The sequence below is a fragment of the Chenopodium album genome, chromosome 11, assembly GCF_948465745.1.
Source record: "Chenopodium album chromosome 11, dcCheAlbu1.1, whole genome shotgun sequence".
Classification (NCBI taxonomy): domain Eukaryota; kingdom Viridiplantae; phylum Streptophyta; class Magnoliopsida; order Caryophyllales; family Amaranthaceae; genus Chenopodium; species Chenopodium album.
In genome coordinates, this window is record NC_137844.1 from 58,178,394 (window position 1) to 58,200,108 (window position 21,715).

The 21,715-nt window shown below is 34.7% G+C and overlaps 2 protein-coding genes across 2 annotated transcripts; both read left to right on the plus strand.

Annotated features, from left to right (window-relative positions):
• The first annotated feature begins 3,837 nt into the window (after positions 1-3,837).
• On the plus strand, positions 3,838-8,530 carry LOC145569413 (binding partner of ACD11 1-like). The gene is made up of 5 exons (XM_081628756.1): positions 3,838-3,978; positions 5,632-5,735; positions 5,810-5,885; positions 7,510-7,593; positions 7,689-8,530. Exons 1-5 carry the CDS (start codon positions 3,973-3,975, stop codon positions 8,292-8,294), a joined length of 876 nt encoding a protein of 291 aa, XP_081484882.1. The 5' UTR covers positions 3,838-3,972; the 3' UTR covers positions 8,295-8,530.
• An 845-nt stretch (positions 8,531-9,375) lies between these two features.
• On the plus strand, positions 9,376-10,044 carry LOC145566989 (uncharacterized). Its single transcript, XM_081626232.1, has one exon. It carries the CDS (start codon positions 9,376-9,378, stop codon positions 10,042-10,044), a length of 669 nt encoding a protein of 222 aa, XP_081482358.1.
• The last annotated feature ends 11,671 nt before the right edge of the window (positions 10,045-21,715 follow it).

Below are 21,715 nucleotides of genomic sequence, written 5' to 3' on the forward strand. Positions count from 1 at the left end.
TTCATTATAGGTTGCTTGGGTTTCAAGTAAAAAATTTTGGATCAAGTAATCGGACATGGGTCAATTTTGTCGGACTAAGCTAAGTTGAGTTTGTTGGGGGCAACATGAAACCATGTCAAATGAGCTATGTAAAAAATATAATAAAGGTAGATGTGCATGCATGGAATAGATTGGTGGGTTTAGTTTTAGGTCGAATGAATATGTAGTTTTGAGTCAATTCCTAGCGAGTTAGTATAGGATGTTTGTGATTACTTGACTTCGGTTTTGGGGTTTATTTAACGCGATACACAACATCTTTATTGTTCAAGTAAGTTCAATTGAATAATAGTGGAACTGAACAAATCTCAACCTAAAACTACCACAAAGTGCTCTGTATAAACCTTATAAGTTATACAAGTAACTTGTAACTATTATGGGTAGTGTACATATAAATGACCATACTAACAAAATAGAATATACGAAGTATTATGCGAAGTATATAATAGGCTCTTTTTTTTCTTTTTTTTTTTAAAATAAAAAGATATATTCTCAAACAATCAAACAAAAGCTTAATTTTAACATGCTTTAAATTAATAACATATATGAATGCCTTATAAGTCGTAACAACTATTTTAATTTGTATTGGTAATGAAATTAAGTTAAGATAAACCAACCATAGAATCCCTTAAAAAAAAAAAAAAAAAAAAAAAAAAAAACCATAGACTTAGGTCCTGTTTGGCAAAAGATGTGGTAGCGGGTAACTTTTAGCGGTCAAGTAGCGAGTAGCTGTTAAGGTAGCGAGTAGCTGTTAATTAGTAGTGGGTAGAGGTCAGCTGTCAAAGTAACGGTTGATAATATGAGTATTTGGCAAAAGTAGCGGTTACAATACTAAAATATATCAAATCCATCTAAATATAAATATTGTTTAAAAAGTAATAAAAATTTGCCAAAAGCTACCACTACTTCAAAACGCTGCTACTTTCAACATTTGAAAAAAAGTTACCAAAACGCTACTTTTATCGCTAACTGCTACTAAAACCGTTATCTTGCCAAACACTCTCAAATTTTTTATAGTAGTGTTTTGGCTGGAAAAAGCGCTAACCGCTACCTCAAACGATATCATCAAACAGGGCCTCAGAGTGATCCATAAGGTTGATTTTGTTCGCGAGTCGAGAAGAAGCCCAATTGCTTAATCAGCTAAATGCAAGTGGAGGCTTTGAGCTTGCATGTCAAGTTCAATGGGTGGTTCGTGCAGGCGGATGCACAATCCACATGGTGCATCCGCTCCAAAATTATAAAAAGGTGGAATGTACATGCAGTTGTATTCTAATGTACATGGGTATATAAAAGAACATAATGTACATGGACATATATACTTCATATAAAAGAAAATAATGTTCATTTATAATGTACACGAGATTTTTGTGCAACAATTTTGTATATTTATTTTTTAAGGAAATTTTTTATATAAGGAATAGATAAATAGTACTGTAATTATTTTTTTTACCATACATTAATTACAAATCATTTTTTTAAAACCAAAAGTTCACTTTCTCTCTCCAAACAAAACTTCAAACCCATTTAAATTCCTCAAACCTAAAGGTGGGCATCGTGTCGTACCGGGCCACCGCGGGTCGTGCTTGGGGGTGGCTCGTGCCGGGCCATGCCGTGCCTACTTTATGGCGGGTCGTGCCACCTTTTGGCACAGCCCAGCCCACGACACGACACGGCCCACGTGCTGGACAGTGGGCCGCCCCGGTTTTTTCATTTTTTTTTTTAAAAGAAAAATTTAAAAAGTCGATATATATATATATATATATATATATATATATATATATATATATATATATATATATATATATATATATATTTTGAACAACTTTAAAAATGAGTATATTTAAATAATTTTATTAATATATATTTATTTTTTTGTATTATTATACTACTCCGTATTATTTAGCAAAAAACATCTATGCATATGATTAAAAAATTTACGAGTGCGATAAGCCGATAACTCAAAAATTGATGAATAACTTATTTTATTATATGCCGGTACAATAAATCGATAATACAATAATTTATAATGATAATTAAAAATCGTACAATAATTGGTAAAAAACTTAATTTTATAGCTTATTTTATTATACGGAATACGGGGTTTGATAATACAAAAATTGTACAATAACTTTGCACGGGTCGTGCCCTGCCGGGCCGTGCCACGGGCCGAGTGATCGTGCCACCTGTTGGGTTCGTACCTGTTTTTCAAAAATTTGTTCACGGCACGGCCTACGGCCCACAATTGGGCCGCCGTGCCGGGCCGTGCCTCTGGCGAGCTCGTGCCGGTTTTGTGCCGGCCGCATGCCGGTACGACCCATGCCCACCTCTACTCAAACCTCAAGCAAAATTTCAAGAAATTCGAAATTTTGAGTCCAAAATTGTTCAAGATGACAGATAAAAACGAAAGGTAAGACCAGATTTGACATTCATACTTGTTTATTTTAAGTTTGAGTGTTTGTTTTTTATAAATTTGGTTGAAATTGTAATTTTTGGTTTTATTAGGAATTAATTTGTGATTTATGTGGTTTGTTGTTGCAATGAGAAATAAAATGAAATTCTTGAAAAAGATCGACCAATTAATACAATTTGGAAGAAGAAAGAAAGCAAATAGACAAATTCAGAATAATATGTAGATCCAAATAATACAATGTACATCAAAATACAATAAAATGTTCTTTTTCATATACTTGCATGATCCAAATAATACAATGTACATTAAACCCGTAAACAACATTATAACACATATGTTCATTAGAATATAATACAATGTATATTATAATACAGTAAAATGTTTTTTTTTTTCATATACTTACATGATCATTTATACCAAATGTACATTTACTATATGAATAATGTTCTTTAGATTTATATATATATATATATATATATATATATATATATATATATATAAACTGGATGTTCTTTATAAAATAACTATATGTTCTTTACAAAACAACTATATGTTCATTACAATACAACTATATGTGATGTTATTTATAAAATAGCTAGATGTTCTTTACAAAATAACTGTATGTTCTTTAATGAACAACTAAATGTTCATTCCGCCTTTAAAAAAAAAAAAAAAAAACGGATGCACGGAACATCGTGCATCCGCCTCCATGTAAAAATTTCATGTCAAGTTTATTGACCCATATCCATGAACTAACATCGATAAACAGTTACAAAAAAATAATACTCCATATAGTTTAATTAAGTTATACTTCGTATATGTATGTGGATCAGTGGATGACACAAAGTTATAAATTAAGAACTAACTACCAAAGGTGAGTAATTTGTGACATAAAAACAAATTTCATATTATCAGTCTCGTAAAAAACTCCTTTTTTTTTTTTTTTTTTTTTTTTTTTTTTTATTCATGTAATTGTACCATACAATTCAAGTGAAGAAGGTGATTTCCTCCCTAATTCCTCTTTAATTAAATTCAATAAAAATTAGCTGAAAATGCAATTAAAAGTCAGTAAAATAGAGGTGAAGACAAAAGATAAGTATTCAAACAAGACTGTAAAAAGAAAAAAAATGAAACGAAAGGTAGGTCCAATCCTACCCTTTTTCTAACCGCGTGTCGTAGATTTCATTCTGACGGTATTATTACGCATATTAAATTATTATTATTTTTTTTTTTGACAGAACGCATATTAAATTAATTACTCTTCCATAAATAACCGAAAACCGTTTATTAATTACATAATTAATAAAAATAAAATAAAAAAATTAGTCCGTATCGTTCGATCGTGCTTAAATGAAAAAGTGAACCCCCCACCCACAACTCACGTGCTTCACTCGCCGGCAAAACTAAACCTTTATTGAGCCTTGAATTCATATTCTTCTTCTTCAAAACTCCCCTCCTCTTTCTCTCTCCTCTTCCATTACATTTTCTCTCTCTAAAACCTCCTATTTCTTCCTTCTATTACAAAAATGTCGGTAAGTTTTCATTCATCCTATTTCTCTCTCTTCATTGTTTGTTGTTGTTAATCTTATTGTTTTCGTTTCGATTAATTTCGTCGTTTTTGTTTTGTTTGCGGTTTTTTTGAAATTTGTTTGTTCCTTATTGTTAGATCTGAAAATGTTTAGATTCGTTTTTTTGTTGTTTGTGTGAATGTGTGATTTCTTCTGGTTGATTTGTAGTTATGGAGAAATGTCATTGGTTTTGTTTGACTAGTTGTTTTTAACTTTTTATAAAATATCATGTAATGTTGGAAAATTTGCAATTAATCAATTTACCTACCTAATTAAAATATGGAATATAAATATCGTCACTTTTAATTGAATGATAATATATGCTTTTGGTCATTATTGATTGATTCAGTTTAGCTGATCAAAATCAATTGATTAATTTTATTGCCCATTTGAAAGTAGTCATGTTTACGTTTAGAAGATAAAAATGAGCTTGATATTATCAATTTTGACATGTATGGCGTATGGGCCTGAGCCTGCCCAAACTCGAACTTGGTTACGGTCACTAACTCGAACTTGGGACCTTAAGGTCATTAAATGGAGCTCCCGCCACTAGACCAAGCTATGCTTGTTTGATCATCCTTAGGCTTAATTATTACTTCACATTTGTAGGAAATTTATTATACTAGTAATCATATATTACAAAAATTTTTATTGTGATTTATGAAATGTGCACTCAAAAAAAGAAAAAATAAGAGAAGAAAAATGAATTATAAAATGTGATTGATTGAAGATGAGGTAAACAGAACAAAAATGGTTGTGTTATGCTTTCTTCACGCCAAGTTGTGCTCCTTTTCTATTGGTTGACCTTGTATAAAATATCAATAGAGGGAAATTTTGAGCTTAGAGATGCTAGTTAAGAACTGTATGTGTTTCCTTAAGACAATTGTTTTAGCAAATAAGCCTTCCCCTTCTATACGCAAACAGTTGTGCACACACACACTAAAAAACATCTACCGCCTTGTTTTAGCTGGAAATTCTTCGTATGCAGTCATATTGAACCATTGTCATTTTAATATTCTGACTAAATGAAGGCGTTGTGCAGTTTTGAAGTGTAGGTGACTGCTTAGCTTGAAACTTTACATGGTTTTCATGTGTCGTCTTTTGCCAATAAATGGCCATTAGGAAATAAGTTTGCTGTTTTCTTGATGGCATGGTGTCAAGGTGGTGTTTTAGTGGTTGAGCAATATTGCTTGTATTAGTGGTTATTGCATTACATGATTCTATGTGTGAGACGCCACTTGCCCAGCAGGGTATATTTACTTCTGTGTTAAATTTGTTTTTATCATTATATCCAACTGAATATTGGGGCTTCAGATTTGAGAAACTAACTTGTTTCCTTGAGAATGCGATGGTGTTAAAGCCTACAAGACATCTTTGATGCAATTGTGTTCCTAGTTGCAAGTTTAAATCTTTATTCACTTTAATTATGATATACAAGAAGAGATTAGTTTTGGTGTTAATTCTCTCATTTTTGTCTTTAGATAGAGTGTTGTAGACATGTGATACTCATGCATTTTTGGCATAAGTGTCATCCTGGAGTATAATCATTGAACATAACCTTTCTTCTGAAAAATATGAAAAAGATGTTGACTTGTACCATTATCTCTTTCATTTCAGGCTAGGACTGTTAAAGTCAGCAATGTTTCTCTCAAGGCATCTGAGCGAGAGCTCAAGGAGTTCTTTTCTTTTTCCGGTGATATCGTATATTTGGAGATGAAGAGGTAGATTTTCATTCACCTTTAACTTTTGGGTCGTGGTTAGCTTATGCTCAATATGAATTTGTGTACTTTTGCAGTGAAAATGAAGAATCCCAAACTGCCTATGTTACCTTCAATGACTCACAAGGAGCCGAAACTGCTGTTTTGCTTACGGTAATTTCCTTGATTATGATAGATTATCTAGACATTCTAGAAATATATTAGCAGAACATATAAAATCTCCTATCTCTGTTTTGGCTGTAATGTTGTGACAGTCTTGGAGTAAATAAATGCTGACAAACTGTGAGCTATATGTAACTGCTAGCGTATGATGGATCTCCAAGTTGAATATGCATAGTGTATACTCTGATGTTTGCATATGAGATAGAGTGTAAATTTTGATCCAAAGCTAACAGTTTCCAAGTGACTCTTGAGTTGGTTGTGCTTGGTGCATTAATTGCCATATAGCAAAAACCAAGTAAATTTGGTATCATTGTTAATATCCTTCTGTGATCTTTTTTAGAACAAGGAGCTTTGTACATTTGACTTTGTCTCTTTAATGGTGTAAACTTCTTGCTATATCTGCCTGGGATCCTGGGTGCTTTTGTCTTTTGCCTCATCCTCCTCTCTTTTTCCCAATGCATGTTAATGGTGTAAACTTCTTGCTACATGCTTTACCTATAGCATGCTACAATAACTATATAAGACCACAATTACACTGCTTCATGCCTCCACAGTTTTGATGCAGATCTATGTAGTTCATCCACCGAGAGCATGCTCTATATAAATCCTTTGTCCTTTAATTATTTTTGGTGTTAGTTTCATAGCAGCATTCCAAATCATTTATATACTCCATATCTGGTGAAAACCCCCAGCTGATTTCTTACCTCGATTTCCAAACCTCTTTACAAACTGATTGCTGTTGAGATCCTTATTGTACTTTATTTTTTTTGTTAGTTTTAATTTTTTAAAAATACTTTATACTCTGTATTATTTTATTATGATTAAGATTTGTTAGTGCTTAGTAGTCTATCAATTCTATTATCAAGAGTTATCTCGGTCGCCGAATTTATGTGCTTTAATTGTAAGCCCCTTGATAATACTAGCCTACTAGGATAGTAGCATGCTATAGGTAATTAGGTATCCTCCAGTTATCGTGTGCATGTATTTAGCGAATTTAATGACAACACACATGATTATCACCAATTTGTGAGCTCTTGTATGAATATTCTGTCGTTCTCACCATTGATGGAACCTTTAGGTACTCTTTTTTAGTTGGTATGATTTTAAAATTAACCTGGTAAGGCTGCAGTTGGTTATTTATTTGTCACATGATATACTTAGCTTTGTGCTGATGTTGTTCTGTATTTCCTTGGACAGTAGTAGTTTTCAATGAATGCGTATGAGAAATGATTTTTTCCTTCTGCTTTTGACTGTTTTTCGAGGGAATTTACGATTAGCATTATAAAATATGGCGTTAGATTACCATAATCAATCAACAAGGGTACTGGTTCACTTTATAAAGTACTAGTATACCCTTGAAATTGGTGAAGAAGAGGCCCCTTCACAATTGTGTCCTTCCCTAACTTTGGTTCCTCAATTTTTTTTTTATTTTTTTTAATTGGGGAGTTAGTTTATAGTTGGTATCATTATTTCACTGGATGCCCGTTTGACATTGTGACTACGAGGTCACTTGTAGGCATTGATGCTTTTTATGTCCGGCATTTTAATTTAGTCACTTGAAGCGGCCTGCTTGTGTTATTGACCTCTTCTTCTAACCAATTTGTACTTGTGCCAGGGAGCAACAATAGCTGAAAAGACAGTGACAATAACTTTGGATCCAGAGTACGAGTTGCCTCCCGCTGCTTTAGCACCGCCAGCTGTAAGAAAAAGCTCGTGATTTCAAAATTTCCTTTTGTCCCATCTGAATGGTTTGAGCTTTTCCCAATATTAACTTTTGGTTGGCAAAATTTACAGGATGCCCCTGGAGGTGCTCAAGGTGCTCTGCGAAAGGCAGAGGATGTCGTTACCAGCATGCTAGCCAAGGGTTTTATCTTAGGGAAAGATGCAGTTGGCAAGGCAAAATCCTTAGATGAGAAGCATCAGCTTACTTCAACAGCCTCTACCAAAATTGCATCTCTTGACCAGAAAATTGGTCTGACGGAGAAGATTAGCATGGGTACTTCTGCAGTGAACAACAAAGTGAAGGAGATGGATCAGAAATTCCAGGTTTCTGAGAAAACAAAATCAGCATTAGCTGTTGCTGAGGAAAAAGTCAGCACTGCAGGGTCTGCCATAATGAAGAACCGCTATGTGCTTACTGGTACCACCTGGGTAACTGGCGCTTTCAGCAGGGTGACAAAAGCAGCTGGTGAAGTTGGGCAGAAGACGATAGAGAAAGTTGGAATGGCGGAAGATGAGCAGAAGAGGAAAATGGTGGATGACTTTGCTCAAGTCCATCTATCAGAATCCGACTCTCCCAAGGCTCCATCATCCCCTAAGTCTTCATCATCACCCAAGGATTCTTCCCCGAGTGAGAAACAACCTACAAAGCCTGAGCCAGTGCAAGGTTTGATCCTTTAAGATGTGCCTCATTGTATATATTTTTGACCCAAGAATTGTTTACCTGTTATCATGGTTATTGCCTCTACTTTCGGTAGTAACCAGTGTAAACGAAACTCGCTTTATAAGTGGATATTCAACTATTTCTGGGTCTTTACCATCTTTTGTTTGCACGCTGATGGACTAAACATTTTGATGGTATTGGTCAGTCTTTTTGTTTTGGGGATAGTTATGTTTTACTTATATTTAAGTGTAAATCGAGCTTCTTTTTTTTTTTTTTTTTTTTTTTTTTGAAAGAAATCGAGCTGTCTTCTTTATAGACAAGTACTCAACTTTCTTTCTCCATTACAAGGGAAAATCTGTTTGAGAAAGAGAAACTTTTGAAACGTACTTACAGCCTTATAGGCCAGAATTCGGATGAATACTCTCTTTTGGACTAGTTTTTATTCAAGTGTTTGTCAGGGTTATCCAAAATTTGAGTTTAATCTCATTTATATCAAAACATTATTGCTCTTTAAAACTCTCTCAGCAACCAAAAAAAAAGTGAAAATAAAGGTCACCTACCTTTGAAATTTAAATACAGTAATTTATGGACTAAAAAAATACTTCTAGTCCAAAATTCATTATTTGAAATGTAAATAGAAATGTACTCACTATTCTCTCTTCTTTTTTAATTTTTTTTGACGGGCAAATGTACTTCTATCTTAAAACAGAATGTTTTTACACCTTCAAATAGAAAGATGTCATCATACAAAGGGTGAAGGTCGAAAAGATTTTTGGAGAATTACTATGCATAAGTGGGCGACTGGGCGAAGTCCTTTCTTTCGTTTATTTAATTTATGTTTAATGTGCTGTTTGCCTATTTGTCTAAATATCTATATTATTCGCACAAACTATTAAGAAATTGAGGAAATATAGCATTGCAATAACCGCATAACGGATCAAATTAGTTTGTGCATGCAAATCGGTATGTTCTGAAATTTTGTTGATGTTTTTGTATCTTATTGTAATATTGTGTATGTGAACAATTACATGGATTTAGTATCATAGTATACATATATAGATAATTTTTTCTTTGTGATCAAATTTTCAGTGCAAAGCAATGGCTACTAAACTTACCAATGAAGTGGAAGGAAACACTCGAATAGTGAAGAACCTAGATGGTTGGAAATTCCCTAAGATGTCTATTGATCAATTGTACAAGAGAAATATATTTAAGATATTTCCAACCTATGTTGTAAAAGATTTCGAGAAAACCATTTCATTGAAAGCCTCGAACCACGATGTATCAACTAAATTACTATCTAGGGATGTCCTAAAGGGTTTTATCAAGAGGCAACATAGGTTCATGCACTTGGGTTTGGTTCAAATAGCCTTCAAGCCTCTAATTAGAGATGGCTTAGGAGGTCCGATAGTTGTGTGTCTTAGAGACGCGAGGATCTCTAATTTTGAGAACTCTTTGCTAGCTCTTATGGAATCAAATTTGTCCCAGGGTCCATTCTATTTTAATTGCTTTCCTAGTTTTTTGGTATCTTTGAAGGATGCTTCTACGCTAGAAGCCCTTACTCTATGTGTCAAGACCGGAGGGGTACCTTTAGCATTGACATACAGGGTAGTGTGTAAGGCGATGGAGAATTTAAGCTCAGATGCATTGAAGGGGCCGATTTTGGGAGATACAACTTATTTTCAACTGGACACTGGAATTCAAACCACAATTAAGTGGGATGAAGTGCAAATCCCAGAGTCGTGGACTTGTACATCAGATCCTTGAGCAAATGATCTTTCAGATGGTCCTGTACTGTGATCATGTCATGTAGAGTTTTTCATCAGATTCTAATTATTCAACTACTTAGATGATGTTAAAGACATTATTGGATCTCATGCTATGAGCCTGTGAATAAATCTTAGTAATAGTTGGTATAACCGCATAAATGGTGTGTTTTCCATTTTTTTTGCTTATGTTTAAAGATATATACTTTTGGCTACTCCTTTTGTCCCTTAAAGATTGTCTTGTCTTATTGTGTTTTTAAGAGCCAAAATTTAAATATTTTGACCATGAATATTAAATTTTTACAGCATAAAATTGAAAAATTGTATTTTATATAATACATGTCTTGATGATTGTACAAAAATCAAATAGGACAAAGGAATAGGAATAGAGTGAGATTGCCAAGAAATAGAAAAGCAATTAAACAATGTTTAAGCACATTATATCTTGAGCATCTTTACATTAAAAAATTGTGATAGACAAAGAATAGTAGAATACCATGTATTAGGAGCCCCTTGTTTTACCAATAATTTGTGTTTCTTAGCATCTTAAAGTCATACACTATTGGGGCACCAATTCAGGGTTTAATGCTTTTGTTTTAAAAACAGTTTGAGTATTCTACCCTTGATCTCCCTTAATTTTTTGCAAAAAGAAGTAAATTACACTTTGTTTAGATTTGGTGGTGAATGGTGATTGCCAAGAAATTGGGATTTGCCACCCAAATTCGATATTGAGCTCAAAGCTGATTAGCTCTATTTTACCTGTAGAATTAACTTACTATATCTGAATTATCTGATGTATTAATCTTCTTTGTGTCATTATATACATTTCAGGAAAGATCAATGGCTACTGAGCTTGTCGATGATGCAGAGGAAGGCACCGAATTTCCTAAAATCCCGGTCAATCAAGTGTACGATTGGTGTATAGATAACAAGTACTTGGAGGATCAAACTGGTTATTCTTATTGGTCAAGATTTAAAGAATTATGTGGGATATTTCCTAGTTATGCTCTAAAAGATTTTGAACAATCTATCACATTGAAAGCCAATACTCAAAATATATGCATAAAACTACTAAAAGGTTTTATCAAGGAGCAAAAAAGGAGTTTACACTTGGGTTTGGTTCAAATAGCTATTAGGCCATTAATAAAAAATGGCTATTTAAGAGCTCCTATCAAAGTTTGTCTTAGAGATGCTAGATTTTCAAACTTCCAGGAATCCTTGTTAGCACTTGTAGATACAAATCTATCTCAAGGTTGTTTTTATTTTAACAGTTATCCGGATATATTCTTTTATTTGAGCGACGCCGAGTTATCTGTGGATGCCCTTACTTTACATGTGTTGATGGGTGATATAGATGTAGTATTGTCATACAGGGTAGTATGTGAGGTGATGGAACATCCACGGTACAAATTTTCTAGCCGGACTTCAGGAGAAACAGATTATTTTCAACCGATTACTGGTACTCAACACACGACTAAATGGAATCAGGTGCATATTCCGGATTGTTGGGTTTTTCCCACCGGAGGGTTAAGCTAGCAGAGGAATAAGAATTGAGTCGAGACGCTTGGAGGAGGCCGTGTGACGAGGCTTCCATCAAATAGAGAAAGTTTATATTCACTTTGTAACTTTCAGTACTGTTTTGAGTAGCCAAGCATGTTGTATTAGTCTTTTTTCAGATGTATAATAACAACATTATGCTAATAGAACAATAATAGTGTTTTTATCACACAGGACATTTTACATAAAAAAATAAATGTTTATTATTTTCTACTAGTTCATTTATAATTATCTGTCTATTACTCTATTTTGAAGTAGAACAGAACTTGGATCTTAAAATCGTTTAATTTCTTTCCTTTCAATTTGAATAAAATAAAATGAATTCATCACTATTCCTTTCTCCTCTTTATTTTATTTTGTCTTGGACCAAATTCAGAGAGTCCAAAACATCCCGAAGCTAATATTGGACTAAACTACGTATTAAGTATATACGATATGCTTATATCATACATTATACTGATCCCTTTTCTCCAATGTAAGTATGACCTCATTAGCATCCAGCAGAGTGACGTTCTCTGGAATTTCGCCGAGTGACGTACCGCAGAGGTCTACATCCTTGACCCTGGTTCATCCATCCACTTCAGAAAAAAAACTACCTCTCTCTTTTAGTAAGTGCTAATGTGCTATGTTAAAGAAAGGAGTAGACTTTAGGAAGACCTTATGACAAGGACATAAGAAATGCGAAGGTAACTACAATGGTAGGAAACAAGATAAGATTGAGCCTTTTTTGTCTAAAAGAAAACCACTAAAAGAATGCCAAGGACAATGATTAAAAGTTAAATTATTTTTTTATTAGTAATTGATTACCATGTAGTTGCTTGGAAATAAACATAGAAAATATGAAGTATAATTCTGTACTAGGAGGAAAAATCTAGAATGTAAAAGCCTCATGTTTTTCTACTATAAATATTTTTTAACATCACTAAGGCAAACATAGGAAGCAACAAGGTTTCTACAAAAGCTAAGTGTGTGATTTTTCTGCCTTTGATATCTCTGAAAATTTTGTCAAGCAGTGGGTGCAAATTGGTAAGTACTATTCTTCAGATTTGTTTATCATGATTCTAAATCAAATTACTCTATAAACGTGACAATAAATTTTAGACAGAGTGACAAAATTGTAAACAATCCGGTTTGTTTACTCTTGTTTTATATCTTATGTATTCACTAGTAAAATATAAGTTCTAAATTTTAATTATTTTCAGAGTAGGTCAATGGCTACTAAACATGCAAATGAAGAGGAAGGCTCCCAGATTAAGAAAAACCTTGATGGCTGGAAGTTTCCGAAAATCCCCATTGATCAAGTGTACAAGAAAAAAGTACTTAGGATTTTTCCAAGCTATGCTGTAAGAGATTATAAAAAAACAATCACACTGAAAGCTGCTAACCAAAATATATCAGCTAAATTACTTTCAAGAGATTTTCTAAAAAGGCTTCATAAAGAAGCAACATAGTTTTATGCACTTGGGTTTGGTCCAAATATCTATCAAGCCACTGATGAGAGACGGCTTAGAAGCTCCAATAACCGTGTGTCTTAGAGACGCGAGGCACTCTAGCTTTAAGAACTCTTTGTTAGCACTTGTGGAAGCAAATCTGTCTCAGGGTCCAATCTATTTTAATTGTTTCCCTAGCTTTTCGGTATCTTTGGCCGATGCTTCTTCATTGGATGTCCTTACCCTAAATGTCAAGTCTGGAGGGATACCTCTGGCATTGACATACAGGGTAGTGTGTAAGGCAATGACTGATTTAAGCTCTGAGGCACTTAAGCAGCCGGTTTTGGGAGAAACAACTTATTTTCTTCCGGGTTCTGAGACTGGAAGCACAACAAACTGGGATAAGGTTCTAGTCCCTGAGTCGTGGACTTGTGAACCAGAGCCTGAAGCACATAATGCACATGTATTCCAGACGACCCTTCCAGACGGCCGTGTGATGGTTAGGTTCCCGTCAACTAGAGAAGCAGATGAAGACGAGTAGTGATGAGAAGGATGGAAAAACTATTCATTACTGCCCTTAAGCTCCTTCAGTTCTGTATTGTTTTGAGTAGCCAGTCATTAGTAGTATTAGTTGGTAGTAGTTTGTTTTTATTACAAGTAATTGAGGCCTAGCATGTGTTTTAAGCCACATCATGTGTTAAGACATACCCCGTAGAAGTATAATAATTCTGTTATACATGTATCTATAATGTTCCTGACTTCCTGTTATTGTCAAAAAATTAGAGGCAATACATGTCAAGTTATTAGTTTGTACTACGTACACTGATAATTTCTTCACCGTCCCTTTAAGTTTGTCCCAATATTCTTTGAACTGCTTCTCTAGCTGATGGAAACCTCATTACACGGCCAGCTAGAATCGTCTTGACTGAATTCCCATTCTCTATGCCAAAGATGGATTTTAGATATAAGACATTACTCCTTAAATAAAATGTTTTCATTGAAAATCATTTTTTAGATATATATAATTATGTTTAACAAGGCCCTTTTTTTTAGCTGAGCTAAACTGAAGTTAATACCCCGTAGATTATTATGGTCTTAACGGATTAGTATCATAGTAAGTCCAAGAGAGGAGGGCCTAAGACCCATCCTTGGCTATTTCAATGCCAGCTTTTTTAAGTAATTCCAATGCATCCCGTCAAAAAGAAAAATTTCCAATGCAAGCTTAATGCTTTTAGGATGGAAATTTAGGAGGAAAATTGTGATTTTGTAGACTTTGGATACAAACCCAAGAGAAAGAGTGTTATTACGGATTATTTTCTAATGCAATTGCCACAATTCCAAAAAAAAAAAACTACTGAGTTTTAATATGGGCGGGATTTGAAGAGAGCTTGGGAGGAAGGAAAAAACATCAATTTATCATAAATCAAGTAAATACCATCACTCTTCTCATCCATTTGATGCACCACCCAAATCAACCAATCACCATTAAAGCTTACTTTGATTTCTTACTCCAATTTCATCTATAAATAGGACCAAGTTCAAGCCAATTTCATGCCAATCCAGTTGCAATCTTACCCATAAGATTTCAGCAATTAACACCCAAAGAAAACCCCCCACCCCACTCAAAGCCTACCAGGACCACAACCTCCCTGGCTGACCTCCCGTGAAACTGAATCAAATTACTCTATCAACGTGACAATATATTCTAAGCTGAGTTAGTAAATTAAAAAACTTCGGCTTTTGTATTCTTATTTCTATATCTTTGTGCATGTATATATTGATGTAGTATTATTTCTAATATGTTAATAAATTTCAGGGCACATCAATGGCTACTAAGCCTGCAAATGAACAAGAAGGTGGTTCCCAGATAAAAAAAAACCTTGATGGTTGGAAATTTCCGAAAATCCCCATTGATCAATTGTACAAGAAAAAAATGTTTAGGATTTTTCCAAGCTATGATGTAAAAGATCATGAAGAAACTATCACACTGAAAGCTGCTAACCAAAATGTATCACTTAAATTGATTTCTAGTGAATTCCTAGAAGGAATCATAAAGTCTAAACATAGGAATATGCACTTGGGTTGCTTCAGAAAGTCTCGACATAGGTATTTGCACTTGGGTTTGGTCCAAATATCTATCAAGCCATTAATGAGAGACGGCTTAGAAGCTCCAATAATCGTGTCTCTTAGAGACGCAAGGCACTCTAACTTCAACAACTCTTTGTTAGCCCTTGCGGAAGCAAATCTGTCTCAGGGTCCAATCTATTTTAATTGCTTCCCTAGCTTTTCAGTTTCTTTGGCCAATGCTGCTACATTCGAAGTCCTTACCTTAAATGTCATGACTGGAGGAATACCCGTTGCATTGACATACAGGGTAGTGTGCAAGGCAATGCTGGATTTAAGCTCTGAAGCACTATAAGAGCCGGTCTTAGGAGCAACAACTTATTTTCTTCCTGGTGCTGGGACTCAAAGCACCACTAAATGGGATGAAGTGCAAGTTCCAGAGTCGTGGACTCGTAAACCAGAGCCTAGAGCAAAGAATAATGCAAATATATTCCAGACCCTTCCAGACGGCTGTGTATTTAGGTTCCCATCAACTAGACAAGCAGATGAGGATGAGTAGTGATGGGAAGGAAGGAAGACCTATTCAACTTTGCCCTTATGCTCCTTCAGATTCTGTACAATTTAGAGTAGCAGGCATTAGTATAAGCTGGTTTTAGTTTGTTTTTGTTATATATGCAGTCCCTCACTCCCTTGTATTTGTTAATGTTGGGTATGGCCCAAATTTTATGCGTGCATTATTTTGGTGGAGTATTGTGCATATTCTAAAGGCTTCCGGAATCTCTAGAATAATATCCTACTTGAATATTCTAGAATATTATTGACATTGGAAGCTATTAGTTAGAATATAATACATGGTTCGTGAATTTTCTAGAACGTTATGGATACAAGAATGATGAGGAATTTCTGGAATATTCCGGCCATTTCTTCCGAACTCCATCTACACCTATAAATATAGGCCATGGGCATTCAATCATAGAAAAAAACACAACACAATAAGCCATACTACACACAAGCCTTCCTACATACTACACCTCCTTGTACTATTTACCATCTTTACAAATCCACTATTTCTACTTTGTAATACTCCTTAGAGAGTAGTATAGAGAGAGTCCTATCGTAATATAAACCCTTAAAGGGATACTTGTACTCTCCTATTTTCAAATAGTGGAATAAAAGTGCTCGTCATTACATAAAATCGTGTGTTCATTTATATTAATTATATTGCCAATTATCAATTCAATTTATATTTCTCAATCAAACATATCTTCACTTCCGCTGTACACTCACCAACCCTAACCGTTAACGCCTAGCATGTGTTTTAATAATAAGCCACAGGCCACAACATGTGTTTAGACCTGTAGTTAACTTCTAGTATGTATCAATATAATTTGCCTTTTGTTGTCAAAAGGTAAATAGACAATAATACAATGTATTTTATGCCATACACTACCTCTGTTTTTACTCCGTATTATTTACAGTAAAGGGGTATTATTTGTGAATAAGAAAAGGGGTAGTGTATAGTTTTGTGGAGAAAGTAAATGAAAAGACTGATTAAAAAAATGTCACATAGTAGGAAAGCGGTTTTTGAAATCTTCCCGGTATCTTTTAGTAGAGTGACATTTTTTTTTTTTAATCAAGAAAAGGATAATATATTACCACTAGATGTTTAAAACATCTAGGAAATCATAGTTTTGGAACAAAGGGCTGCCATGGTTGCATTGTATCAGAAAATTGCAAACCAATTAGCCAAAACCAACAAGTAGACAGAAAGTAAAGGAAAGCTGGAAATAAATATAAATATAAAAGCAGGAAAGCATAGTAGTAGTAGTTGATAGGGGAGCCCAACAGCAGGGCGTAGAATGACATTTTCAGTTCTAACATTAATTGAATAATTGAAGAAAAGTCAACAATTTTTACACTGTCACTAAAAAGTTTCTAATATCACGCTGAAAATAATACAAGGATACGAACATTAACTTTAAAAGGGTATATTATTTGTACTCCCTCCGTTTCATAATGTTAGTCCCGTATGCTATTTTGGCGTTTCAAAAAGATTTATCCATATTGAATATATTCCTTGTTTAAATTATGTAAAAAAACCTCTACCTTAAATTATGCAATTATAACTTATGCTTTCCCAAAAAAAAAAAAAAAAAAAGAGCAAACTAATTATGAATTATTTTGTACTTTAATGTTAGATTTCAAATATTCTTTTTTTCTTATTTTATGTGATTAATTCTATATGGGATTAACATTATGAAACGGAGGGAGTATATTACAAAGGCAATGAATTAAAGAAGGATAGCTCATGAGTCACCTTTTTAATTACTGAATAATCAATCTCAAGGACAATAATTGGGATCATCTTTACATTACAATATAGCATAGTTGGTGACAAATAATAAGAAAAACAAATCATGTTAAACTTCTATGATATTGTACCTACTACTCAAATAGCCAAATAGGTATAAACTTCAGTTTGTTTATTGCTGTTTTGTTTTTTTTTTTTTTTTACTATATTACAAAGTATCTTGTGTATAATAAATAGAGTATAATCTGTTCTGTCATAAAATTTCAGGGGTTATCAATGGCAAATAAGCTAGGGGAAGGTAGCTTCCGATCTAAAAAGAACCTAGACAATTGGAAATTTCCGACGATCCCTGTCTGTGAAGTGTACAAGTATAATTTATTTAGGATTTTTCCGAGCTGTGCTGCCAAAGATTTTGAAGAAACCATCACACTGAACGGCAATAATAACAGGAATGTATCCTTCGAATTACTCTCTTGCAACTTCCAAAAGGGGTTCATTAAGAAGCATCATGGGTCTCTGCACTTGGGTTTGGTCCAAATAGCTGTCAAGCCACTAATAAGAGATGGCTTAGGGACTCCAGTGGCAGTGTGTCTTAGAGATACTAGGCACCTTGACTCCAGAACTCTTTGTTAGCACTTGTAGAATCTGATCTATCTGAGGGTCCATTCTATTTTTAACTGTTTCCCGAGTTTTTCGTGTTCTTTGGCTGATGTTTCTTCATTTGAAATCATGATTTTGAAGAGTAGGACACCTTTGGCATTGACTTACAGGGTAGTATGTAAAGCGATGTTGGGCTTAAGCCCAGAGGCACTGAAGGAGCCAACTTTGGGTGAGACAGCTTATTTTCAACCGGCTACTGGAACAAGTGGCACAACAAAATGGGAAGACTATGAATTAAAACTCCATGAATCTTCTTCGACTGGTAAACAGGAGTCTACAGCACAAGATGGGATTTCACTCGAGACCCTTTCAGATGGCCCTGACCTTCAACAGGTAACTAAAGTTTGATTCAGCTAGGTCAAATAGGGATGCTAATAATGTCATATTTATGTGTAGGTAAATTAATATTGTGTTATGCTAATGAATTTCTTTTAGAAAAAAAAAAAAAGTTCTTAAATCTATAATTTATGTACTACGGACGTAGTACATTATACTCAGTATCCTGTTATGTCCTTAAATTTCAGGGCAGATCAATGGCTATTAAGCTTGTTAATGAAGGACGAGACAACTCACCAATAAAAATGAACTTAGATGATTGGAAATATCCTAAGATACCCATCAATGAAGTGTACAATCGTACTCATGATAGAATTGTATCCGTGTATGGTTATGATCCCTCGTTTTGGTCAAAATTAAAGCTAAAAAAAAAAATTGAGTATTTTTCCAAGCTCTGTAGTAAAAGATACGAGTATTGGAAAAACAATCACACTGAAAGCAAATGACCAGAATGTATCCTCAGATTACTAAAAGGTTTTAACAAGTTTCTTAACAATGGGTACGTGCATTTCGGTCTGGTCCAAATAGCTATCAAGCCACTGATGAGTGATGGGTTAGGAGATCCAGTAATAGTATGTCTTACAGATGCTAGGGTCCTCGAGTTTGAGCAATCTTTGTTATCAGTAGTGCAATCAGATTTATCTCATGGTCCTTTCTATTTTGATTGCTGCCCCGGTTATACAATTCCTTGGAAAGATCGTGAGATCCTTACCTTAAATGTTATGACCAGTGGAGTACCTTTGGCGTTAACATACAGGGTAGTGTGTAAGGCATCGATAGATATAACCTTAGATGTAAGGGGGTTGATTAGGAGAGAAACAACTTATTTTCAACCCATGTCTACTACGGGGACTGAAAGTACTACTAAATGGGATGAGGTGCAATTTCCAGAGTTGTGGACTAATGTGTAAACTAATTAGGAGAGAAACAACTTATTTTCAACCCATGTCTACTACTGGGACTGAAAGTACTACTAAATGGGATGAGGTGCAATTTCCAGGGTCGAGGACTAAAGGCTTAAGCAAAAGATGGGAGCATACATAAGACACTACCAAACGGCTGTGTCATATTGAGATTTACAGAAACTGATGATGATGAGGAGTATTGAGAAGATGGCAGATTCTTCACTGTTGGCCTTAAGCTCTAAGGTACATTGCATTAAAAGGGTGTTGGCTTAAGTTTGAATTACAATCTGTAAAATCTCTGTGTTTCTGTCTGATCCTGACTTCCCCAAGAATTCGGACCTGAGATCCTGATACTTCTATCGGCAAGCTGAGAACCTACACAATGAGAAGAAGTTAGCTAACCCCGGGGTGATCCGGGGATAACCACTCCGATGATAAAGTCAGAAAGTGTTTTAGAAGAGAAGATAAGTAAGAGAGAAGATAGAGAGAGAAAGAGTAAGAGAGTGTAGTTAATGCCCTCATTAATGAGATCTTACCTACTATTTATAATAGTTTACCTTGACAGGTGGCTCTCATCCATGCAGAGCCTTTTGTGCCAAGTGTCGAGCTTCTGTTGCCACGTGTTGAATTCCGGCAGGCCGACATGTCTTCTTTCTGTAACATATCAGCATCTTCTTATAATTATTGAAACCTGGTCATGTGCTTTCACAAGATATCGGTCATGCCTAGATATCATCCCATACAATTATAATGAGTTTTTTCGCTCCCAGGTATTTTATAATGAGTTGACCTTGTAAGCTATCGGCATACAAGGTCACTTGGGGAGGAAAACGGAGTTTTTTCGCTCCCAGGTATTTTATAATGAGTTGACCTTGTAAGCTATCGGCATACAAGGTCACTTGGGGAGGAAAACGGAGTTTTTTCGCTCCCAGGTATTTTATAATGAGTTGACCTTGTAAGCTATCGGCATACAAGGTCACTTGGGGAGGAAAACGGAGTTTTTTCGCTCCCAGGTATTTTATAATGAGTTGACCTTGTAAGCTATCGGCAGACAAGGTCACTTGGGGAGGACAAGAGTTAATAAAAGTAATGAAGAACACGGTGTTACGGCACAAAAATTGTCCTCTTACATAAATAATAATAATAAGTACTAAAAGTAGCAAACAAATATAAAACTTCTCAGCAAAAGAATATAGGACTTAAAAATATATAAATATATAGAAGCTAATTTGTCTGGATACAAGCCAAGCAAGTAAAATGAATTGTGACAACGACAAGGTCAGTAATAAAACTTTGTTAGTAAGCAGTGCTTGACAGAGCACAAGAAACGTTGCTACAATAAAATTTCCAACATAAGGAAAAGTCTGAAGAATGAGATGTGGAACCCAAAGTTTGTTTCGTTAGGTTCAGCTTATTACTCATGTTAACTGAGCACGATGATGAATGATCATACGTCCTCACTTGGGGGGCTAATTGTATGGGATGATATCTGGGCATGACCGATATCTTGTGAAAGCACATGACCAGGTTTCAATAATTATAAGAAGATGCTGATATGTTACAGAAAGAAGACATGTCGGCCTGCCGGAATTCAACACGTGGCAACAGAAGCTCGACACTTGGCACAAAAGGCTCTGCATGGATGAGAGCCACCTATCAAGGTAAACTATTATAAATAGTAGGTAAGACCTCATTAATGAGGGCATTAATTACACTCTCTTACTCTTTCTCTCTCTATCTTCTCTCTTACTTATCTTCTCTTCTAAAACACTTTCTGACTTTATCATCGGAGTGGTTATCCCCGGATCACCCCGGGGTTAGCTAACTTCTTCTCATTGTGTAGGTTCTCAGCTTGCCGATAGAAGTATCAGGATCTCAGGTCCGAATTCTTGGGGAAGTCAGGATCAGACAGAAACACTCTGAGTATTCTATAAAGTTTAATGCATAATCATTTTTTGTTTTTTAAGCATGTATTTCAAAGGATTGTTTTAGACTATATAAGTGTATAAATGAAATTATTTGCGTTTTCAGTTGATTAAAACTCACTGCGTCTCATAAGGAAATTTGTAATACAGAGATGCCACAATGGAAACAGAATAGGCAGCCAAATACAATCAGTATAACGATTGATCTTTCACGCCACGATTTCATTTTAAATAAGTTTGTTCTAAGCACGAACCAACTTATGTGTTGGAAAGTTTGAAGATTGATAGTATAATCAACAGTCTTGTAAGAAAAAAGACTTAATACAGTGATCGGATAATTCTTCTAGGCACGTCCCTTCAGTCTTCAGGGACATCTGATAATTCTTCTAGGCACGAGACACACAATTTCCAAAAGGTAGTACAATTGGTTTTAACAATACTACAATAAACCAGAATTTTGCACATAAAGTTACCTGGAGACTGC